The sequence below is a fragment of the Anolis carolinensis genome, chromosome 1 (genome assembly GCF_035594765.1).
Source record: "Anolis carolinensis isolate JA03-04 chromosome 1, rAnoCar3.1.pri, whole genome shotgun sequence".
NCBI lineage: Eukaryota > Metazoa > Chordata > Lepidosauria > Squamata > Dactyloidae > Anolis > Anolis carolinensis.
In genome coordinates this window covers 7,053,142-7,076,711 of record NC_085841.1, presented here as the reverse complement: position 1 = coordinate 7,076,711, position 23,570 = coordinate 7,053,142, and the positions used below count along the sequence as shown (strand labels likewise).

General features: G+C 41.6%; 1 protein-coding gene across 2 annotated transcripts in view; it reads right to left on the bottom strand.

The window, feature by feature from the left end:
- Window positions 1-3,034: 3,034 nt before the first annotated feature.
- Window positions 3,035-23,570, bottom strand: part of gata4 (GATA binding protein 4) — a 78,434-nt gene continuing 57,898 nt past the window's right edge. For both annotated transcript variants that reach the window (XM_008122488.3, XM_062969544.1), the window contains exons 3-7: window positions 16,120-16,295; window positions 12,029-12,154; window positions 8,041-8,128; window positions 7,312-7,463; window positions 3,035-5,495 (exon numbers count right to left, since the gene is read on the bottom strand). In XM_008122488.3, the coding sequence (XP_008120695.1) occupies window positions 5,322-5,495; window positions 7,312-7,463; window positions 8,041-8,128; window positions 12,029-12,154; window positions 16,120-16,295 (716 nt within the window). In that variant the 3' untranslated portion in view covers window positions 3,035-5,321. The remainder of the gene's footprint in view (window positions 5,496-7,311; window positions 7,464-8,040; window positions 8,129-12,028; window positions 12,155-16,119; window positions 16,296-23,570) is intronic.

Below are 23,570 nucleotides of genomic sequence, written 5' to 3'. Positions count from 1 at the left end.
TAACCTGACAAGAAATGCACCTGTATGTTTTCTGTTGGTCATGGGAATTTTGTGTGCCAAGTTTGGTTCAATTCCATCGTTTGTGGAGTTCATAATGTTCTTTGATTGTAGGTAAACTATAAATCTCAACAACTACAACTCCCAAATAACAAAATCACACACATACACACCCCGCAACACCACCAGTTTTCCAAGTTGGGTGCATAGGCTATTTGTGCCAAATTTGGTCCAGTGAATAAAAATAGAAATATCTGCATATCAGATATTACATTAAGATTCATAACAGTAGCAGAATGACAGTTATGAAGTAGCAATGAAAATAATGTTATGGTTGGGGGTCACCACAACATGAGGAACTGTATTAAGTGTCAATGTGGGATTTGTGTATTGGTAGTGTTTAAATGAAATTTGTGTCTGGCATGTATTGCATACAGGTTGCATCATCCAGAGTATGCTATAGTCTGTAAAGAGTTAATGACTGAGAAGCTGTGTTGACCTTGATGTGTCTGGGGAGTATCCAGACTCAAGTGTGTTTGTACATTACTGATTGCGTCAGTTGAGATCTTGCTCTGTTCTAGTTTGTGTCTGCCTAGAGTGAAAGCCAAGCCTGTGTTCGTCTGCAATTCTGTTTGTCTTGTAAAGTAAAGCTTTGTATATATTTTTAAACATAGTTTCTGACGTCTCTTCGTTCTGCGCTCCATTTGACAACATACAACTGCTGCTACACTGCGAATTACTCTGACATTAAGGGGTCGTGGCATGAGGAAGGTTGAGAACCACGGCTCTAGACCGAAACTAGTACATAGAGTAGCAATGGATTCACACTGCATAATAAAGGATTCCATGTCAACATTAGGAAGAAGACCTTAACAGTATTTTGACAGCGGAATATGCTACTGCCTGGAAATGTGATTGAGTCTCCTTTCCAAGATTTTTAAGCAGGGGCTGGATGGCCATCTGTCAGGAGTGTTTTGATTGTGTATTCCTGCATGGCAGAAGGGGATGGACCTGATGGTCTTGGGGGCCTCTTCCACTTCTATGACTCTATGCTATGAAAGATTAAATTGCATCCAGATTGCAGTCCTGGGCAAAACAGTTAGACACCATGCTTAATTGTAGATGTAGAAGTTCAAGCATCAAACACACCCACTTTTTTAAGGATTCCACTTTATTGTGCCATTTTACAATTCCACTTGATCTGAGATAGGTAAAGACATAATTTATTTCGGCTGAAACCTGCCCACGGACATCACAATATCTTTAAATGTGTAGGAGTGACCACAGCTGCCTCATACAGAGGCCAGTCATTTCTAGGAATGGAGATGTAAACAATCAGCAAAAGATTCCACTTCATAATTCCCATTATTTTTAAGGAGGAAGGGGGAGAAAAATGTCATGAGAACAGTATGGTGAAAAACAATTTGATGTAGAGCCTCCTGGCCTTGGAAATAATAAGCTGCTCAAGGAATCTCAGCCAACCTCATCCACCGTTTGGGCTCTCAAGGAAAAATTCTTTTATCAGAGCAAAGGCTGAAACTCCCAGAAAACATCCTCTCCACAGCCAAAGAAAAGAGTAAAATGTCTAGTTGGGCTTTCCACTTTAGTTTTTAAAAGGTTTTTGACTGCTTTTGGCAGACAATCCCCACAATCCATTGTCAGCATTGCTGCTTATCTTCCCAGCTAGAGATACCGGCAAAAATAGTCCAAAAACAATTAACTTTCCTGCTCAATAATGTGCAATACATCTGAGTGCATATCTTCACTGTAGAATTAATGATGTTTGATGCCACTTTGTCATGATTCAATGCTGTGGATTTCTGAGATTTATAGTTTTGGCAAAGAAGGCTAAGGACCTTGTAAAACTACATCCTCCAAAGCATTGAACCATGCCAATTAAAATGATGTCAAACTGCAGGAGTTCTATGATGCAGATGCACTCTAAGGCTCCTTCCATACAGCCAAATCAAATCCCATACTATCTGCTTTGAACAGTGTGGACTCAGATAACCCAATCCAAAGCAGATATTGTGGGTTATTTCGCCTTGATATTCTAGGTTATACCCTGTTTCCCCGAAAATAAGACATCCCCGAAAAATAAGACCTAGTAGAGGTTTTGCTGAATTGCTAAATACAAGGCCTCCCCCAAAAGTAAGACCTAGCATAGTTTTTGTTTGGAAGCATGCCCAGCATCTGCCAAACAGAACACCAGAGCATACAGGATTGGTAAATGTACGTACCAGTTGTACATGGAAATAATGGTAGTAACAAGAAATTCTTGATAGGATTCACAGTTTGTCTGGTTATGCTGGTTTGTGATGACAACTACTGTACAGTATATAATAAATGTTCATTTTTTAATTCAACAATAAATGTGAATTCTTCTCCATGTAAAAATAAGACATCCCTTGAAAATAAGACCTAGCACATCTTTGGGAGCAAAAATTAATATAAGACACTGTCTTATTTTCGGGGAAACACGGTATGTCTGTGCAAAATGGCCCTAAGCCCTCGCCCATTGCCTGGTCTTTCTCCTGTCTTTTCTTGTTCTTTTCTTTCAAAAAAGACAGGAATTTAACCCAAGATGTGGAATGCATAATCCTATCATTTAGACAGGAATTGCCCAATAACATAGGATGAGGTGGGTTTGCCAACTAACCAGAGCTAAAAATGAGCCTGTGCAGTTCTTGTGCCTTTCGTGCCTCATGCTATCTAAACACCAAGAGCCTTTTTTTTTCACCCATAAATGTAGACAGACAATGAAGACAATGGCAACCCAACTGCTGAGTTGTGTGCACCCATCTCCTTTTAACTCCCATGTAAAAAGCATGGGAAAGGTGGCTGAGTTTGGGCTTTAAAAATGGCTTTGCTTGCCGTGTGGAAAATGTTTCAGCTTATCCAGTTTACCATATTTGCAATTTTCCATATTCTCTTTCAAACTCCGCTTGAATTGAGGAAGAACAAAAGAATTCAATAGATGTAGAAATTAAATCCTCCCTTCAGTCTGATGCCAGGTAAGGGATTCTGTTAGGGCAACTTCAAAAATAAGGAAAATTTTATTCATCATTAGGAACAGAAAGGCGGGGGGAAATAATCAAAGTAACAGAAATGCAGTGAATTTAACATTTTGGCACACGCTGCCGGGAGCTGCCAGATCTCTAGATCCATAGGATCCTCAAGGCATTTGTGGAACCCGCAAGTTGCAATCACAATTATGCCTGGAGCTGGAAACCAGTGTCCAAAGGTTTGCAGACCTTTTCTCTTTTTAAAAGTCCTCAGTTTTCCATTTATTATGAGGCTTTATTGTAGCTTATTAAGAAAACCCGGTCCTTGATTTGCAAAAGGGGAAGCCAAGGGTGAACACTAAGGAAAGCAAGTCTGTTGAGTTTTCCAGAAATGTTTCCATCAGAAGAAGCAACAAAAGAATCCAGGTGGGCAGCCAGTCTGGATGCATCGTCCATTGAAAGTGGATTTGTTGCCAATATCCATCTTTTGCCTCCAGCATTGGCAAATGGGCAGGCAAACATCACACATACACTCTAAGAAGGCAGGTTGAGACATTGTTGGATCATACGCAACTACAATTAGCTCTCCGCTTATATGGGTTCAACTTTTTCCAGATTTGATTTTTCAAGGATGTGATTAAAATCTTCTCTTGAGGGATCTCTAGGTCCTCTAGAGAAAGCACCAATAAGGATTTTTAGGTCCTTCAATCTGATTCTAGTTTCTGGCAGAAGTTGTGCTGGAGGACCTTGAGATTCCTAATGATGTGTGTTCTCGGGTTTTAAAAAGTGTTTTATATTTGCAGTTTTTCCAATTTCGTGAGAGTCCTGCACCACTAACCCCAGTGAATGTAGAAGGCTGACTGTCCCGTTTTCTCTATTTTACTTTCACCACAAGGAGATGTCATTCAGAGGGCATGGGTTTGCAACTCTCAACATCTCCAACACACTGGCTATTCTGGCCAAAGCAGTTGGGAGTTAAGAGTCCGACCACATCTGGAGATGCACAGTTCACAAAGCCCAATTTCATGGTGCTTGTGCCCACTCACCCTATACAATTTTAGCCTTACAATTCCATTCATCTAACCCAGTGGTGTCAGCTTTGTGGCCTTCCAGATGCTTTGGACTTCAGCTTCCAGGATTCTTGGCCATTGGACAAGCAGGCTAGGGCTTCTGGGAGTTAGTCTGAAACATCTGGAGGGCCACAAGTTTGACAACTCTGATTTAACCCTTTGTTTATATCCCATCTTCCTTACAAAAGTGGGGAAAACCTACCCTGGCAACTGCACATAGTAGCTTCTTATGGGATGCTGGGATTTATAGTTTAGTGAGATCCTAGAGCTCTCTGTCTTGAGAATTGTAATGCCTCCATCCATAAATTTCAGGCCCCAAGATTCATTGTGGTAAGTGGCATCCTACTGCTATTATGTATGGTATGAAGTTATGGGCTGCTCAAATGGTTTGTGTTTTTGCAACCTGTGGTGACTCAAGGCTCCCTGGCTAAAAAGCCTTACTTTGTGCCCATCATACTTTGCAAAGCGAGAGGAGGAGTTTTAGATCAGCGAATGATGCCTTCATGCACATTTCACTTCATATCAGGGTTCTCCAGCTTGCTCTTACACATCAGAACCTCCTTATCTTATATTCTGCATTAGGACGGGCAAATCCTCAGACTAAACCCACATATCCTTGTTTCTCTCTGCAGGGCATCTCAAAATGGTAGGACCAAGAGTGACATTGCATCACTTTTGGTCATCCTTTTGAGAAGGATTGCAAAAGGAAAAGGAGTTGTCTGGAAGATGTAGTAGGGTGTTTTTGGGAATGGAGTGAGAAATGTTCATGTCCTTTCATGCATTTCTGTGTGATTTTTATGACAAAAATCACACTGAATGTTTTTAAAAAGGAGCTGATCTTGGAGTGAGCCGCTTCCAAGTTAGACCAGTCCAAGGAGATTGTTGTCCAAAACGTGCCAACTGATGCAGAAATCTTGAACAAACAATGAATGTCAGGAAAAGGAGCAGAATGAATTAGTAGTATCTCTCCATTGTACTGAAGGTAGTTCTGATTTCACAGTTAGCCAAAACATGTCCATTGCTTTCAGTTGTTCTGAGGTTTGGTGGCCAACCAAAGATGGACACTTTGGCCTGCAAAAGAAAGCCATCTCTGAAGGTCATGGGTTGGAATGGTTCTTCTACTAAGACCAGGATACCTTTCAAGATGATGGGCAGAGACATTTTTTTTACAAGGAGAAAAGCAACATGGTGTGGTTCTGTCCTTGTAGCTTGTCTCTACGTCATGAGCCCCATGGAGGGCAGAATGCGGTTATGCTGTGATGATGTTACCGTGGTTTTCATCTAGAACCAGGCCGTTCCATGAGTCTTGCTTGGCACTGGCCTGGCTGACGACCGGCTGGTAAGCTTGTGGGGAAAGCTTGAGGGACGACATGGCGGAGTGAAGAGCAGAGCTGTGTCCGGACATTGTAGAGAGTGAGAATGCCTGGGAAGGAGAAAGAAGGACATAACTGGTCAATAGAAGAAGGGAGGATATAGGATACCCTTCAACATTTCACAGGCTCAGTATGTTTAATGTGCAAAAGAGAAGGTTGAGAGGAGACATAATTGCCATTTATAAATAAGTGAAAGGATGTCATAAAGAAGAAAAAGAAGGCTTGTTTTCTGTTGCCTCGGAGACTAGGGATTCCTCTTCTTCAGAAGAGGAAGGGGAACAGGAAAGTGTTCATGAGTCAGAGGGGCAGTTGGAATCTGAGGAGGAGAGTTTGCAAGTTCCCACAATTCAGGAGAGACGAAAGGAAACAGAGCAGAGACCTCGTTCAGCTAGAATAGCTGCCAGAAATGCAGCTAATTGGGAACTGCCCTAGCAGCTGTGAGGGAACTCGGGGCTATAAAGCAGAAGCAGGTGCAGTCAGCTTTTTCTGGTAACAAACTGACTCTTAATGCCTAAGCCTTCGCTCACCTTGTGCCTGCTTTGAGTCTGCATCTGGGAAACTGCTCCTAAAGATTTATTGCTGTTTCTTTGTCTGAAGTAAGACTGCTACTTGATTTGGGAATTTATCAGAGACTTAAGAACTGTGTTGCCCTAAGACTTCCTTGCTTTCTTTCGCATTATACCACTGTGTGTGCTGTTATTTATATTTTGCTGAAGTAAAGCCATTTTCATTTACTTACCACATTGTTTTAAGGCTGTTCTTGAAAGACAAAACAGGACAACTAGGGACTTCATCACACTAGAGCATTTATCCACTTTAAATCTGGTTTATGTGTCCTGCAGAATTCTGCAGTTTGTAAGTTAGGGAGCAATTTAAACTGCTTAGCCAGTGTTCCTAGGCCTCACTAAACTGCAAACCCCAAAACTCTGCAGGAGGCAACAACCAGATTTAAGTGGATACATGCTGTAGTGTGATGAAGTCCTAGGACTCAATGGAGCCATGGGTTCAAATTACAGGACAGGAGATTCCACTTGAACATTAGGAAGAACTTCCTGACTGTCAGAGCTATTCAGCAGTGAAACTCTCTGCCTCAGAGTGTGGTGGAAGCTCCTTCCTTGGAGGCTTTTAATTGTGCTTTTCCTGCTTCTTGGCAGAAAGGAGTTGAACTAGATGGCCTGTGTGATCTCTTCCATGTCTATGATTCTAAGTCCCCTCAGGGAGATTTATTTGTTTGTTTATTTACAGTATTTATATTCTGCCCTTCTTTCTCACCCCGAAGGAGACTCAGGGCGGATCACAATGCACATATACATGGCAAACATTCAATGCCATTATTAGACATACAACACACAAACAGACAGTAGAGGTGATTTAATATTTTTCCAAATTCCTGATTTAGGAGTTTATGCTCGATTCTGTCCACAGGGGAGCTGTCGCTTCATCCACTATGACGCCGAGTCCTTTGATCGTAGTATTTCCTCCTCGCTCTTCACTCACCGGCAGTTTTATGGTGTCGTAAATTAAATTGAATTAACTTCCCCACATTAAGTGGTCCCTAATTTCTCTACTTGCAGCTGCTTAGGTGGACAGCAAGCTACGTATTAAACAATTGGGAGCTCAATCCGTCCACGGGCTTCCATCTCATGACCTTTCAGTCAGTGATATATTGCTGCTGGCTATTAACCAGCTGCACCACAGCCCGGCCCAAGATAAGACAGGTTACAAATAAAGTATTATTATTATTACTATTATTATTAGAGAATTTATGTTTTGATCTGGAGAACTTATAGTGTTTGCTGTTTAAGGTGCCTGACCTGAAATCCCACCAATACTTTTATGAAACAATAAACAATAAACAGGATCCACCTGGGGAATAGGGCTGAGGTGCCCATAATGAGATGAAATCCCCGGTTCCGTCTTGATGGGTCGCATTTCTTCGGTGGCAGTCGTGGTTGTGGTACTGGTGCAGGCTGCTGAGCTGTTGGCTGGAGTAAGGTTTTCGGCATTACTGGATGATCCTAAGTATGAATTAGGACAAGAAAGGGAAAGAGGTACTCTTGTTAAACCTTAAGAGTGTTATGGAGTCTCCTTCTCTGGAGGTTTTAAGCAGAAGCTGGATGGCCATCTGTCAGGAGGGCTTTGATTGTGTGTTCCTGCACAGCACAGGGTTGGACTGGATGGCCTTTGGGGTCTCTTCCAACTCAAGGGTTTTATGATTCTGTGATTCAACTCTATGATTCCATAAACCAGATTCTATCTGAGAAATGACGTGGTTGGAGCTGCTCCACATTCACGGAGCAAAGAATCCACTCTCCATGCTATTGTTGCCTTATAAGTAGCTATACTTTTATATACAATATTTTAAATAATTTTGTACATGAAACCAAGTTGATGTACACTGAAGCATCGGAAAGCCGAGGTATCACCATCTCAGCCACCCGTGAGTCCGGATTATTTTGGATTACAGAATTCTTGTCTTTTGTGCAAAGTCTTGAGGTCAATATGGGGTTGGAGAAGTGATATGTAGATGCCTTAGAAAAAAAAATAATAGAAGAAATACACCATAATTTAAAAAACAAAATACATTCCACTCACCTGCACTTGTCTTAGACTTGTTGACATTCTTGGGTTTACGTTTCCTGGTTTGGATCCCTTCTTTTCTCATCGCTAAAGGCCTAGGGACCTACAAAGGGAGATTCCAAACTGGTTAAGGGCAATGGTGGGGAAAGTGAAGTCACCCCAACCAACAAATGCCTCTATACCAGCCTAAAACTGACCAGAAAAGACTGGAAATATAAACTGGAATTAGACATCTGGTTACCTCTGGGAATACAAGGTCTTTAGAGTGTATCGACAATGCAGTTGGGCACCACTTTAAGTGTCATTACGCAATATTGTGGAATCCTAGGATTTATAGTTTGGCAAGACACTAGGACTCTTCGACAGAAAAGGCTAAAGACCTTGTTATATCATGACTCCCATTATTCAAAACAGCCATGGGCAAACCAGCTGTTAGGAATTGTGGGAACTGAAGTCCAAAACACCTGGAGGGCCAAAGTTTGCCTGTCTATAGCATGGTGCTATGGCAGTTCAAGTGGTTTCAAACTACATTCATTCTACCATGCAGATGCAACCCAAGTGTACTGTTCCCTAAAGGTGCCAGGAAGGCATGTTCCGAAATGGTTTGTAAAGACACCATGATGCAATGGGTTAACTGGAAAAGTACGTGTAAGAAGCTGATTGGCTGAGCCTGCAAACAGCTGAGAATCTGTTGTCGAAGGCTTTCATGGCCGGGATCACAGGGTTGTTGTATGTCTTTCGGGCTGTGTGGCCATGTTCCAGAAGCATTCTCTCCTGACGTTTCGCCCACATCTATGGCAGGCATCCTCAGAGGTTGTGAGGTATGGAGAAAACTAAGCAAAGAGGTTAATATATATCTGTGGAAAGTCTAGGGTGAGAGAGGTCAGTGTGAATGTGTAGTTAATCACTTAAATTAGCATTGAAAAGCTTATCTGCTGTCTTCTTCCTGCCTCTGGGGCATCCTTTGTTTAGAGTCGTTAACTGCCCTTGGTTGATTCATGTCTGGAAACCCTCTGTTTTCAGAGTATTGCTTTTTATTTACTGTTCTGATTTTTGAGTTTTGTAATACTGGTAGCCAGATTTTGTTCATTTTCATGGTTTCTTCCTTTCTGTTGAAGTTGTCCACATGCTTGTGGATTTCAATGGCTTCTCTGTGTAGTCTGACATGATAGTTGTTAGAATGGTCCAGCATTTTTGTGTTCTCAAATAGTATTCTGTGTCCAGGCTGGTTCATCAAATGCTCTGCTATGGCTGATTTCTCTGGTTGAATTAGTCTGCAGTGCCTTTCATGTTCTTTGACTCTTGTTTGGGCGCTGCGTTTGGTGGTCCCTATGTAGACTTGTCCACAGCTGCATGGTATCCGGTAGACTCCTGCAGAAGAGAGAGGATCCCTCTTGTCCTTCGCTGACCGTAGCATTTGTTGGATTTTCTTCGTGGGTTTGTAGATAGTTTGTAGGTTGTGCTTCTTCATCAGCTTCCCTATGCGGTCAGTAGTTCCCTTGATGTATGGTAAGTACACCTTTCCTCTGGGTGGATCTTTGTCTTGACTCTCATGGCTTGTTCTTGGCCTTGCAGCTCTTCTGATGTCTGTGGTGGAGTATCCATTGGCCTGTAGAGCCCAGTTTAGGTGGTTGAGTTCACCTTGGAGGAGGTGAGGTTCGCAGATTCTTTGTGCACGGTCTGTCAGGGCTTTGATTGTGCTCCTTTTTTGACTTGGGTGATGGTTGGAGTTTTTATGAAGGTATCTATCTGTGTGTGTAGGTTTTCTGTAAACTGTGTGGCCCAATTGTTGATTGGGTTTGCGGATGACCAGAACATCTAGAAATGGCAGTTTTCCTTCCTTTTCTTTTTCCATGGTGAATTGGATGTTTGGGTGGATGCTGTTAAGATGGTCCAGGAACTTGCTGAGTTCTTCCTCTCCATGGCTCCAAATCGTGAAGGTGTCATCTACGTATCTGAACCAAACAGTTGGCTTTTTTGGTGCTGTTTCTAGGGCCTGTTTTTCAAAGTATTCCATATAGAAATTTGCTACTACTGGGCTGAGAGGGCTCCCCATGGCCACTCCATCCTTCTGTTCATAGAATCCAGTGTCCCACTGAAAGTAGCTAGTGGTGAGGCAATGGTGAAACAGGGCTGTGATGTCTTCTGGGAAGTTTTGTTTGATTAGTGTGAGGGTGTCAGCTACTGGGACTTTGGTAAAAACAGGCCCTAGAAACAGCACCAAAAAAGCCAACTGTTTGGTTCAGATACGTAGATGACACCTTCACGATTTGGAGCCATGGAGAGGAAGAACTCAGCAAGTTCCTGGACCATCTTAACAGCATCCACCCAAACATCCAATTCACCATGGAAAAAGAAAAGGAAGGAAAACTGCCATTTCTAGATGTTCTGGTCATCCGCAAACCCAATCAACAATTGGGCCACACAGTTTACAGAAAACCTACACACACAGATAGATACCTTCATAAAAACTCCAACCATCACCCAAGTCAAAAAAGGAGCACAATCAAAGCCCTGACAGACCGTGCACAAAGAATCTGCGAACCTCACCTCCTCCAAGGTGAACTCAACCACCTAAACTGGGCTCTACAGGCCAATGGATACTCCACCACAGACATCAGAAGAGCTGCAAGGCCAAGAACAAGCCATGAGAGTCAAGACAAAGATCCACCCAGAGGAAAGGTGTACTTACCATACATCAAGGGAACTACTGACCGCATAGGGAAGCTGATGAAGAAGCACAACCTACAAACTATCTACAAACCCACGAAGAAAATCCAACAAATGCTACGGTCAGCGAAGGACAAGAGGGATCCTCTCTCTTCTGCAGGAGTCTACCGGATACCATGCAGCTGTGGACAAGTCTACATAGGGACCACCAAACGCAGCGCCCAAACAAGAGTCAAAGAACATGAAAGGCACTGCAGACTAATTCAACCAGAGAAATCAGCCATAGCAGAGCATTTGATGAACCAGCCTGGACACAGAATACTATTTGAGAACACAAAAATGCTGGACCATTCTAACAACTATCATGTCAGACTACACAGAGAAGCCATTGAAATCCACAAGCATGTGGACAACTTCAACAGAAAGGAAGAAACCATGAAAATGAACAAAATCTGGCTACCAGTATTACAAAACTCAAAAATCAGAACAGTAAATAAAAAGCAATACTCTGAAAACAGAGGGTTTCCAGACATGAATCAACCAAGGGCAGTTAACGACTCTAAACAAAGGATGCCCTAGAGGCAGGAAGAAGACAGCAGATAAGCTTTTCAATGCTAATTTAAGTGATTAACTACACATTCACACTGACCTCTCTCACCCTAGACTTTCCACAGATATATATTAACCTCTTTGCTTAGTTTTCTCCATACCTCACAACCTCTGAGGATGCCTGCCATAGATGTGGGCGAAACGTCAGGAGAGAATGCTTCTGGAACATGGCCACACAGCCCGAAAGACATACAACAACCCAGCTGAGAATCTGATTGGTTATTTTCTCTGCCATGCTACTGGGCAACTGGTTTGACCAGGTTTACCTCAGAGTGAGTGTGTGTATGCTGACTGGAAACAGCCAGGAGAGAAGATGGCTGCCGGCTCTCAGAGGCCGTTATTTCGAAGGCACTGAGGCAATTTTATGGACTTTAAAAGGACTATTTATCTCTTCTGTTCTCCGTAAGCAATCAATCGGAGAGACTACTGTAAATATTATTGCTCTGTTTGATCATTTTGAAGTCAACAAAGTTCCTGTTAATTGTTCTACAAAGCTGAGGGGCACATCATTACCCTGAAGGGTGGATGTAAGAGCTTTTATTTAACATCATCTACAATCCTTAACATAAAACACTCTCCATTCAGGTCTTCAGTCCATTCCCCTCATCTGCTGCACCAACTAAATAGCTAATTGCAGAAGGTTCCCTCTGACTACACATTCGATGTTCCAGGGAAGTCTGCAAGGGACATATATTATATAATGTTTCACTTTAGCTGCTCTTACCCCATGGAGCTTCATGTATAAACCGCAGGCATTACAGACCGGCTCGCCTTCCGCGTTCCTGCGCCACAAGGTGGTCGTAGTTGTCTGGCAGTTGGCGCACATGAGCCCAATCCGACGGGAGGCCGACTGTGGGAACAAGAGTCCAAAAGCAAGAACAACTGCCAGTTAATTCAACAGTAAGATAAAGGTAAAGGTTTCCCCTTGACATTAAGTCTACATGAGTCCGACTCTGAAGCATGGTGCTCATCTCATTTCTAAGACGAAGAGCCGGCATTGTCCATAGATGCCTCCAAAGTCATGTGGCTGGCATGACTGCACGGAGCACCACTACCTTCCCACCAAAGCAGTACCTATTAATCTACTCACACTTGCATGTTTTCGAACTGCTAGGTTGGCAGAAACTGGGGCTAAGAATGGGAACTCACCCTGTCCCACAGATTGGAACTGTTGATTAGTGGAGATAAAGGGCAGCCTTGTCTTGTATCTTTGTTTTTTACCTTAATGCTTCTGACCTCATGCCCATAAATCGTAATTTTTGCTTCCTGTTGATCATAGATTGCTTGGATTGCATCCAAAAAATGGTAACCCATGTCCACATTTCTCTCATTAACATTTGAAAAAAATCCCAATTAAAGTTGTCAAAAGCCTTTTCTGCATCTAAGGCTATCAATACCAATTTGTTTTGTTTTATTGATTTCATAATACAGTAGAGTCTCACTTATCCAAGCCTCGCTTAGCCAAGCTTCTGGATTATCCAAGCCATTTTTGTAGTCAATGTTTGCAATATATCGTGATATTTTGGTGCTAAATTCGTAAACACAGTAATTACAACATAACATTACTGCGTATTGAACTACTTTTTCTGACAAATTTGTTGTATAACATGATGTTTTGGTGCTTAATTTGTAAAATCCTTACCTAATTTGATGTTTAATAGGCTTTTCCTTAATCCCTCCTTATTATCCAAGATATTCGCTTATCCAAGCTTCTGCCGGCCCCGTTTAGCTTGGATAAGTGAGACTCTACTGTACTCAGAAATATCTAAGATGTTTCTTACACTATCTTTTACATTTCTATTTGGAAGGAAACCTGTTTGTTCTGCAGCTTAGTGGTTTAACCCACTTCACCACCACAGCCCCTAATCCAATCGTAACCTTGAGCAATCATCGTCAACCTCTCTTGGAAATTATCCATAAGAAACACAGATTTGGAAGATACCACAATGGCCATCCAGCTGAACCCACTGCTGCCATACAGAAAGACATGATCAAAGCACTCCCGACAGATGACCATCAGCCTGTTTAAAAATCTCCTGATAAGCACTCTGAGACAACATCATCCATTGCCAAGCAGCTCTTACTGTCAGGAAAATCTTCCCAATGTTTAAGTGGAATCTCTCTTCTTGTAATTCGAGTAATATAGAGCCACCAGATATCTGCACATGCCTTTTTTATTCACTATAGAAGTTGATATTCTCTTCCACCTTCCAGAATAACCAGAATGGTTGGCTGTGCCTGTTCGGCTTGCGGCAGAAAAGGTCATCATATTCCTTGTTGTGTCAAGTATTGGGTATGGTGTTGGATGGACAACGAAGAGATATTAAACGTCACCAAAGATCTATCTCTAAACACTGCTAGGACTACTTCTTGTAGTTCTTGGAAGAATATGGTTTTGGGTCTGCGTCTACCTATGGCAGTGATGGCCAACCTATGACACGCGTGTCAGCACTGACACGCCTAGCCATTTTTGCTGACAAGCTGCCGCATGCAGATTGATTGGATGACTAATGTCTTTTGTGGCCAAATTTGATGTGATTTGGTCCAGTGGTTTTGTTGTTTACTCCATGGGAATTATGCACATTTTACACACACACACACACACACACATATATATAATCTCATTCTATTATTATTCTATTATTATTGTAGTATATTATCATATTATTACTATTATATTATTATTATATTATTCATTTTTCATGACTACATTGAAACTAGAATAGAGAGAAATCAGCATGGAAACTGCAAGAGGTAGCATAGATTGTTGTACATGGAAATAGTGATAATAAATATTTTTTGATTTATTAAATAGTTATATATTACAATTATACATTTTTGTTATTTAAACTATACATATTGTGAAATTATGGGTTTTTTCCCCGAAGTGACACACTACCCAAGTCATGCTAGGTTTTATGGTGAATTTTGACACACCAAGTGCAAAAGGTTGCCCATCATTGACCTATGGGATGCAGCCAGATGCCCATCTAATACATTATATTCTCTGCCCACTATTCAGAGTTAGATGTCCCAGCAAAACCATGGGTTTGGGAGGATCAAGTGAGTGGTGAGCTGTAATGAAGCTTCATCTATAAAACTGGGCAATGTGGGAGTTTTAGTTTGGTGAGGTAATAGTGCTATTGCAGGAAATGAGATTGCAGCCAGAGAATTATCGTCATCATTATCATTATTTAATGTTATTATTATAATCAAATGCATTTAATATTTTGCAAGGCTCTAGACCTTGCAAAACTACACCTCCCAGGATTCCACAGCTTTGAGCCAAAGTGGTGTCAAGCTATATGCATCCCACAGATCTGTCCCTAAGTGATTTTCATGTGGCTGCAAACACTGAATTTATACAATCTGATGAGAAATCAGAGTATTAACACTGGATTTAGTAGCCCAGGGGTCCTCAAACTTTTCATGTGGAGGGCCGATTCATGGTCCCTCAGATGGTTGAGGGGCCGAATTGTCATTTGGAAAAAAACAAAAACAAACTAATTCCTATGCACATGTCTTATTGTAGTGCAAAAAAAAACCCAACAACAATCATTTACTTATTTATTTATTTGCTATATTTATACCCCACCCTCTCTTACCCCGAGGGGGACTCAGAGTGGCTTACAAGTTGTATGTACATACAATATAATATATTAATAGCATAGCACAATATTAGCATTATATATTACTATATTTTACTATACCATTATACCGTAATATTATTAGTAATATTACATTTAATATATAATATATAATTAATATTATTATATTATACAATATTATTATTTTGTATTATTATTATTATTATTATTATTATTATTATTAGCCGCCCTGAGTCCCCTATTGGGTGAGAAGGGCAGGTTGAAATATTGTAATAAATAAATAAATATTATATTGTACTACATTATAATATTTATTATAAATATTATATGTATACACAATATATTATATTATTACCATATCATTCATTTACAATATTTCATTTACAATATTGGTAAATGAAAAAAAACAATATAATATTTTAAAATAATTTTAACCAACATACTGTAAACTTATCAGGATTTCAGTGGGAAGTGTGGGCCTGCTTCTGGCCAATGAGATCATCAAGTAGGATTGTTGTTGTTGTGCCTTCAAGTCATTTCAGACTTTGGGCGGGCCTAAGTCTAAAACTGAGGGTGGGGGCCAGGTCAATGGCCTTGGAGGGCCGCATCCGGCCCCCGGGCCTTAGTTTGGGGACCCCTGTAGTAGCCTAAAGATCTTAGCTGCAGATAATTGGGGGCCAGTTCCTCCCAGATCCACCCCATGGGCTACACCAGGCATGGGCAAACTTGGGCCCTCCAGGTGTTTTGGATTTCAACTCCCACAATTCCTAACCGCCGGTAGGCGGTTAGGAATTGTGGGAGTTGAAGTCCAAAACACCTGGAGGGCCCAAGTTTGCCCATGCCTGGGCTACACTGTCATTCTTAAATTGAACACAAGGTGTCACTTCTAGATGCAGAGATAGCTAGCTGATCTTGAGCATCTGGAGACGAGTGTGATTGTTTGAATGTCTCCTGATAATTTGGGGTTGAATTTTTAAAATATGGGTGATCTGGAGGCTCCAAAATCTATGAGTGGGCTGCAAAATAGGTTCCTAGGGCCCACACATAACTACAGGCTGCACCGTGGCTATCCACGGCATAGATTTATTTCTTCTGCCCATCGTAGGTCGGGATTCTGCCTGAACACATGCGATGACAGCAGTCCATAGCTGTAGACACAGCTGTAGACATGGGCCATGTTCTTGGGCCAGCCTAAGCCAAGCCTTACCAGCCTCCTCTGGGGCTTGATCAGCGGCCGGTTGATACCGTTCATCTTGTGGTAGAGTCCGCAGGCGTTGCACAGGTAGTGGCCAGTGCCGTCTCTCCGCCACAGTGGGGTGGACATGGCTCCACAGTTGACGCATTCCCGGCCTTCGCTGTAATCGTCAAAATACTCTGTAGGCACTGGAGTGGGGAGAAAAGTAAACGGAGACGGGATCACTCAACTCGAACAAATTATCTTCTCTTTCTCCCTGCTCGTTGCTGACCTAGCAATCCGAAAGATAGTTGCATCTATCAAGAAGGAAATTAAGGTACCACTTATAAAGTGGGGAGGATGATTTAACTTTTATGACTCCATAAAGAAATCATCCAGCCGCCGTTGGAATGAGGAAGTGCCGCCGCAGTGGATGATGAAGCAACTGCTCCCTCTGTGGCTGGAATCAAGCATACCCTCAGGAAGCTGGAAGCTGGAGAAGGTTTAAATTGCCTCTGTGTCTGTCTCTGTCTCTGTTCTATGTTATATGGCATTGAATGTTTGCCTTATATGTGTACAATGTGATCCGCCCTGAGTCCCCTTCGGGGTGAGAAGGACGTAATATAAATCTGTAAATAAATAAATAAATAAATAGATAGATAAATAAATAATTCTATTTCTCCTCTCTCTAATCTTACTCTGTATGTTCATTTTTCAGATAACGCCAGCAATCACCCATATACTGTTTGTTCAATTTTATATCGACAGTTTCTCTGATTCCTCCTTTACTTTGACTACCTTTATCATTGCAGTGCATATCAGAAACACTATAAGACCTTTGTTTGGTAGATTCTAATTTCTGGATTTGAAAACGTATTTGGGCACATGGAAAGTCTACTGTGAAGTGTGAACATGAATTTGAAAACATATTTGGGCACATGGAAAGCCTACTGTGAAATCTGAACATGAATGAATGCATCAGAGATGCATTTTGCTAGGTCCTCCCTCACAACATTATGGTAGCCACTGTTCTAAAGTGAGTATACAACTAGATCAATGGTTCAGAAACTGGGTAAGAATAATAAAAATGGAAGCTTAATCAATTTGAACAAACAGATAGGAGAAATTAAAATAGCTCAGTTTAAAACGGAGGCAGTTCGTTTTAAGTGTCATCCCAAGTTAAAGAAGTAATGTTTGCCATTTTTATTTATATTCACGATTTTCACATTTTTGCAGAGGCCCTGTGCCCCTGAATTCCACAAATGTGGACAGACCAATGTCCACTTTAATATGGATTTGAGGGCTCACTGTTAATTCATGTAACTGACCACGAGAGGGAGCCTCGCCCCGTACAATGTTAGTGCAAACAAGCCTATTCTCCCATTTAGTTGAATGAGAGCACCAAACTGAGTTTGAGAAAGTCATGCGCAGACTCTTTAAAGATCCTTCCAGCCCAAATCCCACTACAAAGGGTTTCAAGACAGACATTCTAGGCCTCTTCCACACAGTGAATACAATCCCACATTTCCTGCTTTGAACTGGATTATATGGCAGTGTGCTCAGATAACCCAATTCAAAGCAGATATTGTGGGATTTTCTGCCTTGATATTCTGGGTTATATGGCTGTGTGGAAGGGCCCCTAGTTACATCTGAGCTAAAAGTTACTACCTAACTTCTGCTGGAAAGGGATTCCCATGAACACACTATTGAAAATTCCTTAACCTATTGCAACATAACTGCACCCAATTTCTCGGCTCATATCCTTTTGACAAATGTGAATTTCCATGAATATGTGGAGACCATCTTTTGAAAACCACTAGTCAAGAAAAACATGACCTTGTTACAACTCTTAGAACAAGTGATATATATTCACATGCATTCATGTAATGGCACACAGGTAACTCAGCTGTTAAACTGAAGAACCATGTCTTTAAACTGCCAAGGATAAAGACATGCCACTACAAAAATATATTTGGGGGTTGTTGTATGTTTTCCAGGCTGTATGGCCATGTTCCAGAAGTATTCTCTCCTGACGTTTCGCCCACATCTATGGCCGGCATCCTCAGAGGGTGTGAGGGTGTAATACCTCGCAACCTCTGAGGATACCTGCCATAGCTGTGGGCGAAACGTCAGGAGAGAATACTTCTGGAACATGGCCATACAGCCCAGAAAACATACAACAACCCTGTGATCCCGGCCATGAAAGCCTTCAACAACAAAAATATATTTGGTTAGCAGAGTTTTAAAGATGTTTCTTTGCAGTTGTAGTTGCCCAAAAGATGTACACTCCCTTTAAACCTCTGAGTTAAAATATGCACTCAGAGATTTTTTTAAAAAACCAAAGTCTTCTTTGAAAAATAAAATATCTTGTTCACTCATAAACATCTTGTATTAATTCACCATACAGGCACATTTTTTATTGAATTTCAGTTACAGATAGGATGTAATTCTTCTCTGTGTTGAGAACACAGGGTATCAGTCTTAATTAATAGTCCATAGTCTTTAAGTAATAAGTACAGTAGAGTCTCACTTATCCAACACTCGCTTATCCAACATTCTGGATTATCCAAAGCATTTTTGTGGTCAATGTTTTCAATACATTGTGATATTTTGGTGCTAAATTCGTAAATACAGTAATTACAACATAACATTACTGCGTATTGAACTACTTTTTCTGTCAAATTTGTTGTATAACATGATGTTTTGGTGCTTAATTTGTAAAATCATAACCTAATTTGATGTTTGATAGGCTTTTCCTTAATGCCTCCTTATTATCCAACATATTCACTTATCCAACATTCTGCTGGCCCGTTTATGTTGGATAAGTGAGACTCTACTGTACATGCATCCACTTCCACTGAGGTCTCATGCAAGATTGAATACAAAATGGAGTCCTGAATCTAAACATGCTCAGTACAATCACATGTCTATAACCCCTCCCACACCAAAGAGGCAAGTCAACCTGGCCAATCAACATACACATAGAATACAGCTTAGCAAATATAAACATTAACAAATAAATAATGAGAGGCTTGCGAGGTTGCTATTTTCAACATACACTGCATCCATTTGCGAGAATCATAGAATCATAGAATAGTAGAGTTGGAAGAGACCCCATGGGCCATCTAGTCCAACCCCCTGCCAAGAAGCAGGAAATTGCATTCAAAGCACCCCCGACAGATGGCCATCCAGCCTCTGTTTAAAAGCCTCCAAAGAAGGAGCGAGATGCAGGAGAAGAACACAGTAAAGTGACCTTTGGGGTTGCAACTCCCACCATCCCTGGACATCATGCCTTATGGCAATGGGATCTGGGGAGCTTTGTTCAAAAAACACAACAGCCCCAAGTTCTACATCTGAGAGGCTCTACATTGTAGAATTAATGCTGTTTGATGCCACTTTAACTGTTCTGGCTCAATGCTGTGGAATCCTAGGATTTTGTTTGTTGAGACACTAGCGTTCTTAGAAACAAGTCTGTAAAACTACAAATTCATTGATTCCAGGGCACTGAGCCATGGCAGTTAAAGTGGTATCAAACTGCATTAATTCTACAGTGTAGATCAGGTATGGGCAAACTTGGGCCCTCCAGGTGTTTTGGACTTCAACTCCCACAATTCCTAACAGCCTACCGGCTGTTAGGAATTGTGGGAGTTGAAGTCCAAAACACCTGGAGGGCCCAAGTTTGCCCATACCTGGTGCAGATGAACCTTTTGCTAGGATTTGAACAATCTGTTAAAAGTATGAAGCAATGGAACAGAAGCAGTTCAAGAGAAGGAAAAGTGCCTGTCCTTGCTCTGTCCTAGATTTAAATGTGACACATGCAAAGGCCGCCTGAGACTGATCCATCACGTGCAAACAGAGGCCTTGCTTGTGCTGTGTGCCGGAATACTGAGACAGAATATACGTAATGTCCAGGGCCGGGGTTGATAAGCTGTGCAAGGTTTTTGGAAGAAGTTCAGAGTTGTGCCTGTGCCAGACAGAAGCTGGAAGGGCTTGGAAAGCAGATGCTGGGGAGGGAAAGGAACCGGGAAAGGAGAAAGAAGCAAAGGGAAGGGATGGGTGGATCATTTCATGGTTCCTAAGAGTTCCTAAGTTCCTAAGTGTTAAAGAGCTGAGCTGCTGAACTTGTAGACCGAAAGGTCGCATGTTCATATTTGTGGAGTGGAGTGAGCTCCTGCTGTTAGCCCCAGCTTCTGCCAACCTAGCAGTTCACAAACATGCAAATGTGAGTAGATCAATAGGTACTGCTCTGGCGGGAAAGTAACAGCACTCCATGCAGTTATGCCAGCCACATGACCTTGGAGGTGTCTACGGTGTCGGTGGCTCAGTGTGTTAAAGCGCCGAGCTGCTGAACTTGCAGACCGAAAGGTCGTAGGTTCGAATCTGGGGAGGTGGAGTGAGCTCCTGCTGTTAGCCCCAGCTTCTGCCAACGTAGCAGTTGGAAAACATGCAAGTGTGAGTAGATCAATATGTACTGCTCTGGTGGGAAAGTAACAGCGCTCCATGCAGTCATGCCGGCCACATGACCTTGGAGGCGTCTACGGACAACGATGGCTCTTCGGCTTAGAAATGGAGATGAGCACCAACCCCCAGAGTCAGACACAACTGGACTTGATGTCAGGAGAAAACCTTTACCTTTACTAAGAGAACCATTAAATGATCAGCAGCATATCTAGCATGGCATTGGAAGAAGAGAGAGAGAGAGGTATAAAATATATAGGTTCTGTTCTTGGAGTACAAGTAGTTAGATGTGAGCAATCATTTGAGACAGGTAGTAAAAGGTTTTTCCTGGATGTCCTTTGCACATTTGAAGAGATTCAAGTGTTTTGTACCCTGCACAAATCAATTTTGTGGGAAGAGGATAGTGCACCTACAATAGCCCTTATTACAATCAACAGAGCCTAGGCAACACATAAAATCCCTATTTTTTAAAAAAAGCAGCACCGTAAAGATCATTAAAAAATAATCACGACCATACTATTAGAAATGCAAATTGCCATTTGCGAGACCTATTCCTCATTAGTAAAGGTAAAAGTTTTCCTCTGACAATAAGTCTAGTTGAGTCCGACTCTGGGGGTTGGTGCTCATCTCCATTTCCAATCTGAAGAGCCAGCGTTGTCCGTAGACACCTCCAAGGTCATGTGGCTGGCATGGCTGCATGGAGCGCCGTTACCTATTGATCTACTCACATTTGCATGTTTTCGAACTGCTAGGTTGGCAGAAGCTGGGGCTAACAGCAGGAGCTCACTCTGCTCTCTAGATTCGAACCTCCAACAGGCCGTTACCTTCCTGCCGGAGCGGTACCTATTGATCTACTCACATTTGCATGTTTTCAAACTGCTAGGTTGGCAGAAGTTGGGGCTAACAGCGGGAGCTCACTCCGCTCTCTAGATTCGAACCTCTGACCGCAACCCACAATGCCACTGGGGCTTCCTATTCCTATTCCTCATTACCACATAATAGGAACAGAATTAAAAATAAATACATGTTGAGTTGCCTTCTCCCCCCAAAAAGGGGGATACTTTTTGGAGATGTGCAAAATTGCAGATAATAGTGAACCATATTGAAATGAAGGGTTTATTGCCAAAAATACCACAGTAGCAAAGGAGGACCTTAAAAATGCTTAGAGAGGACATATTTCATTGAACATGAATAAAATTATAGGGTGCTCATGCTATATTGGGAAAAGATGTCCTATAAATGATGCATTATTATTATTACTATTATTATTATTATCATGGCATTTTGTGTGCTCTTTCCATATTCTGAGGACTTTGGACTAGCCGCAGTAGCCTCGCACTAGCCATGGAGGCCTATGGAAAAGTTGGCATCCCTTTTGTAACTAAGAGAGCAGCTATAGAAAACAATTTATGGCTCTCCGTCCTCCACTGACAGCTCCAAATCCGGCCATTACGGGGCCTCTTGACACCAATCCTTTCCCCTGTGGGTGTCCTAGAAACTTGGAGAGGAAACTCTTATTCAGCCAACAACAGGCTCTGAAAGCTGGGAACAATAGCTTACATCCAGCAAGCGTATCCCCATTCGGGAAAGATTTATGCCTTTTTGATAGGGCTTCCAAACGTTTCCCTTTCTGCTATTTCGAGGGACATTTATTTACTTGAAATGGGTCTCAGCCAGTAAGCAGTGCAAGGGGGAAAATCCTGCCACATTTGAAGTTCACTTCTATTCAAATGTTACATACAAGTCACATGTAATTGTTGCTATTGTTGTTGTTGTTGGGTTTTCTATTTCCAGTCATTTTTATTAATTACTAGGCTTGATCGATCCACGAAAAATTTGATTCTAAACTCGTTTCAAAACTAGAGGGGGGCAGCTTTTCATTTCTGATGGTATTTCCGAATTTGGCCCCCCAAAAAATTCGAAATTAACGAAAATTCGTTATTTTCTAAATTAATTCGTTAATGGCGGACGCGCATGCGCAATTCCCAAAAACAGCACAGAGGGAGAGGACTTTACAGGACTCTCCCACCCTCATTTTTTGAGTGATCTTCTTCCAACTTGGTACAGTGGTAGAACACATTTAACACTGATAGCTCACCAAAATTTAGAACGTTTCCCTTATCCTCTGATTTTTAGCGAATTTTCATAGCTTTTATAATAAACCATTTTTTAATAATTGCAGAAATCTGTTCCTGGTTTGAAAGTCTTATTTCCTGTTAAATTGGGTTGTCTTTACTGTGAAAGTCATTGTTCTACTTCAGAAACTTTGTTTTTGTGGCTGAAACTTTGTTAAATTGGTGTGTGTGTGATATATACTGTGTATATATAATATATATATAGTCCCTGCATAATGTGTGTGTGTATATATAGGTAAAGGTAAAGGTATCCCTTGACATTAAGTTCAGTCATGTCTGACTCTGGGGGTTGGTGCTCATCTCCATTTCTAAGCCCAAGAGCCAGTGTTGTCCATAGACACCTCCAAGGTCATGTGGCCGGCATGACTACATGGAGTGCCATTACCTTCCCGCCACAGCGGTACCTATTGATCTACTCACATTGGCATGTTTTCAAGCTGCTAGGTTGGCAGAAGCTGGAGCTAACAGCGGGCACTCACTCTGCTCCCGGGATTTGAACCTGGGACCTTTCGGTCTGCAAGTTCAGCAGCTCAGTGCTTTAACACACTTCGCCATCAGGGCTCATGTATATATAATATACATACACATACACACAATGTGGAGAATATGTGGAAAGGTAGATAGATAAGTTGGGAGCCACAGCGAAGGCACCTTCCTGGGAGCAAGGTCTAATAATAATAATAATAATAATAATAATAATAATAATAATAATAATAATAATAAAAATCCCTTACAATATCCAAGATGGCTCACTGCTACAGAATCTTGGGAGGTTTAGTTTGATATGGTACCATTATTGGCAGAGAAAGCTAAGCTGTAGGAGTTGAAATCCAATCATTTATCCTCCCTATAGAATCAATTTTATATGCATTTTTAGCTACAGAAAAGCTA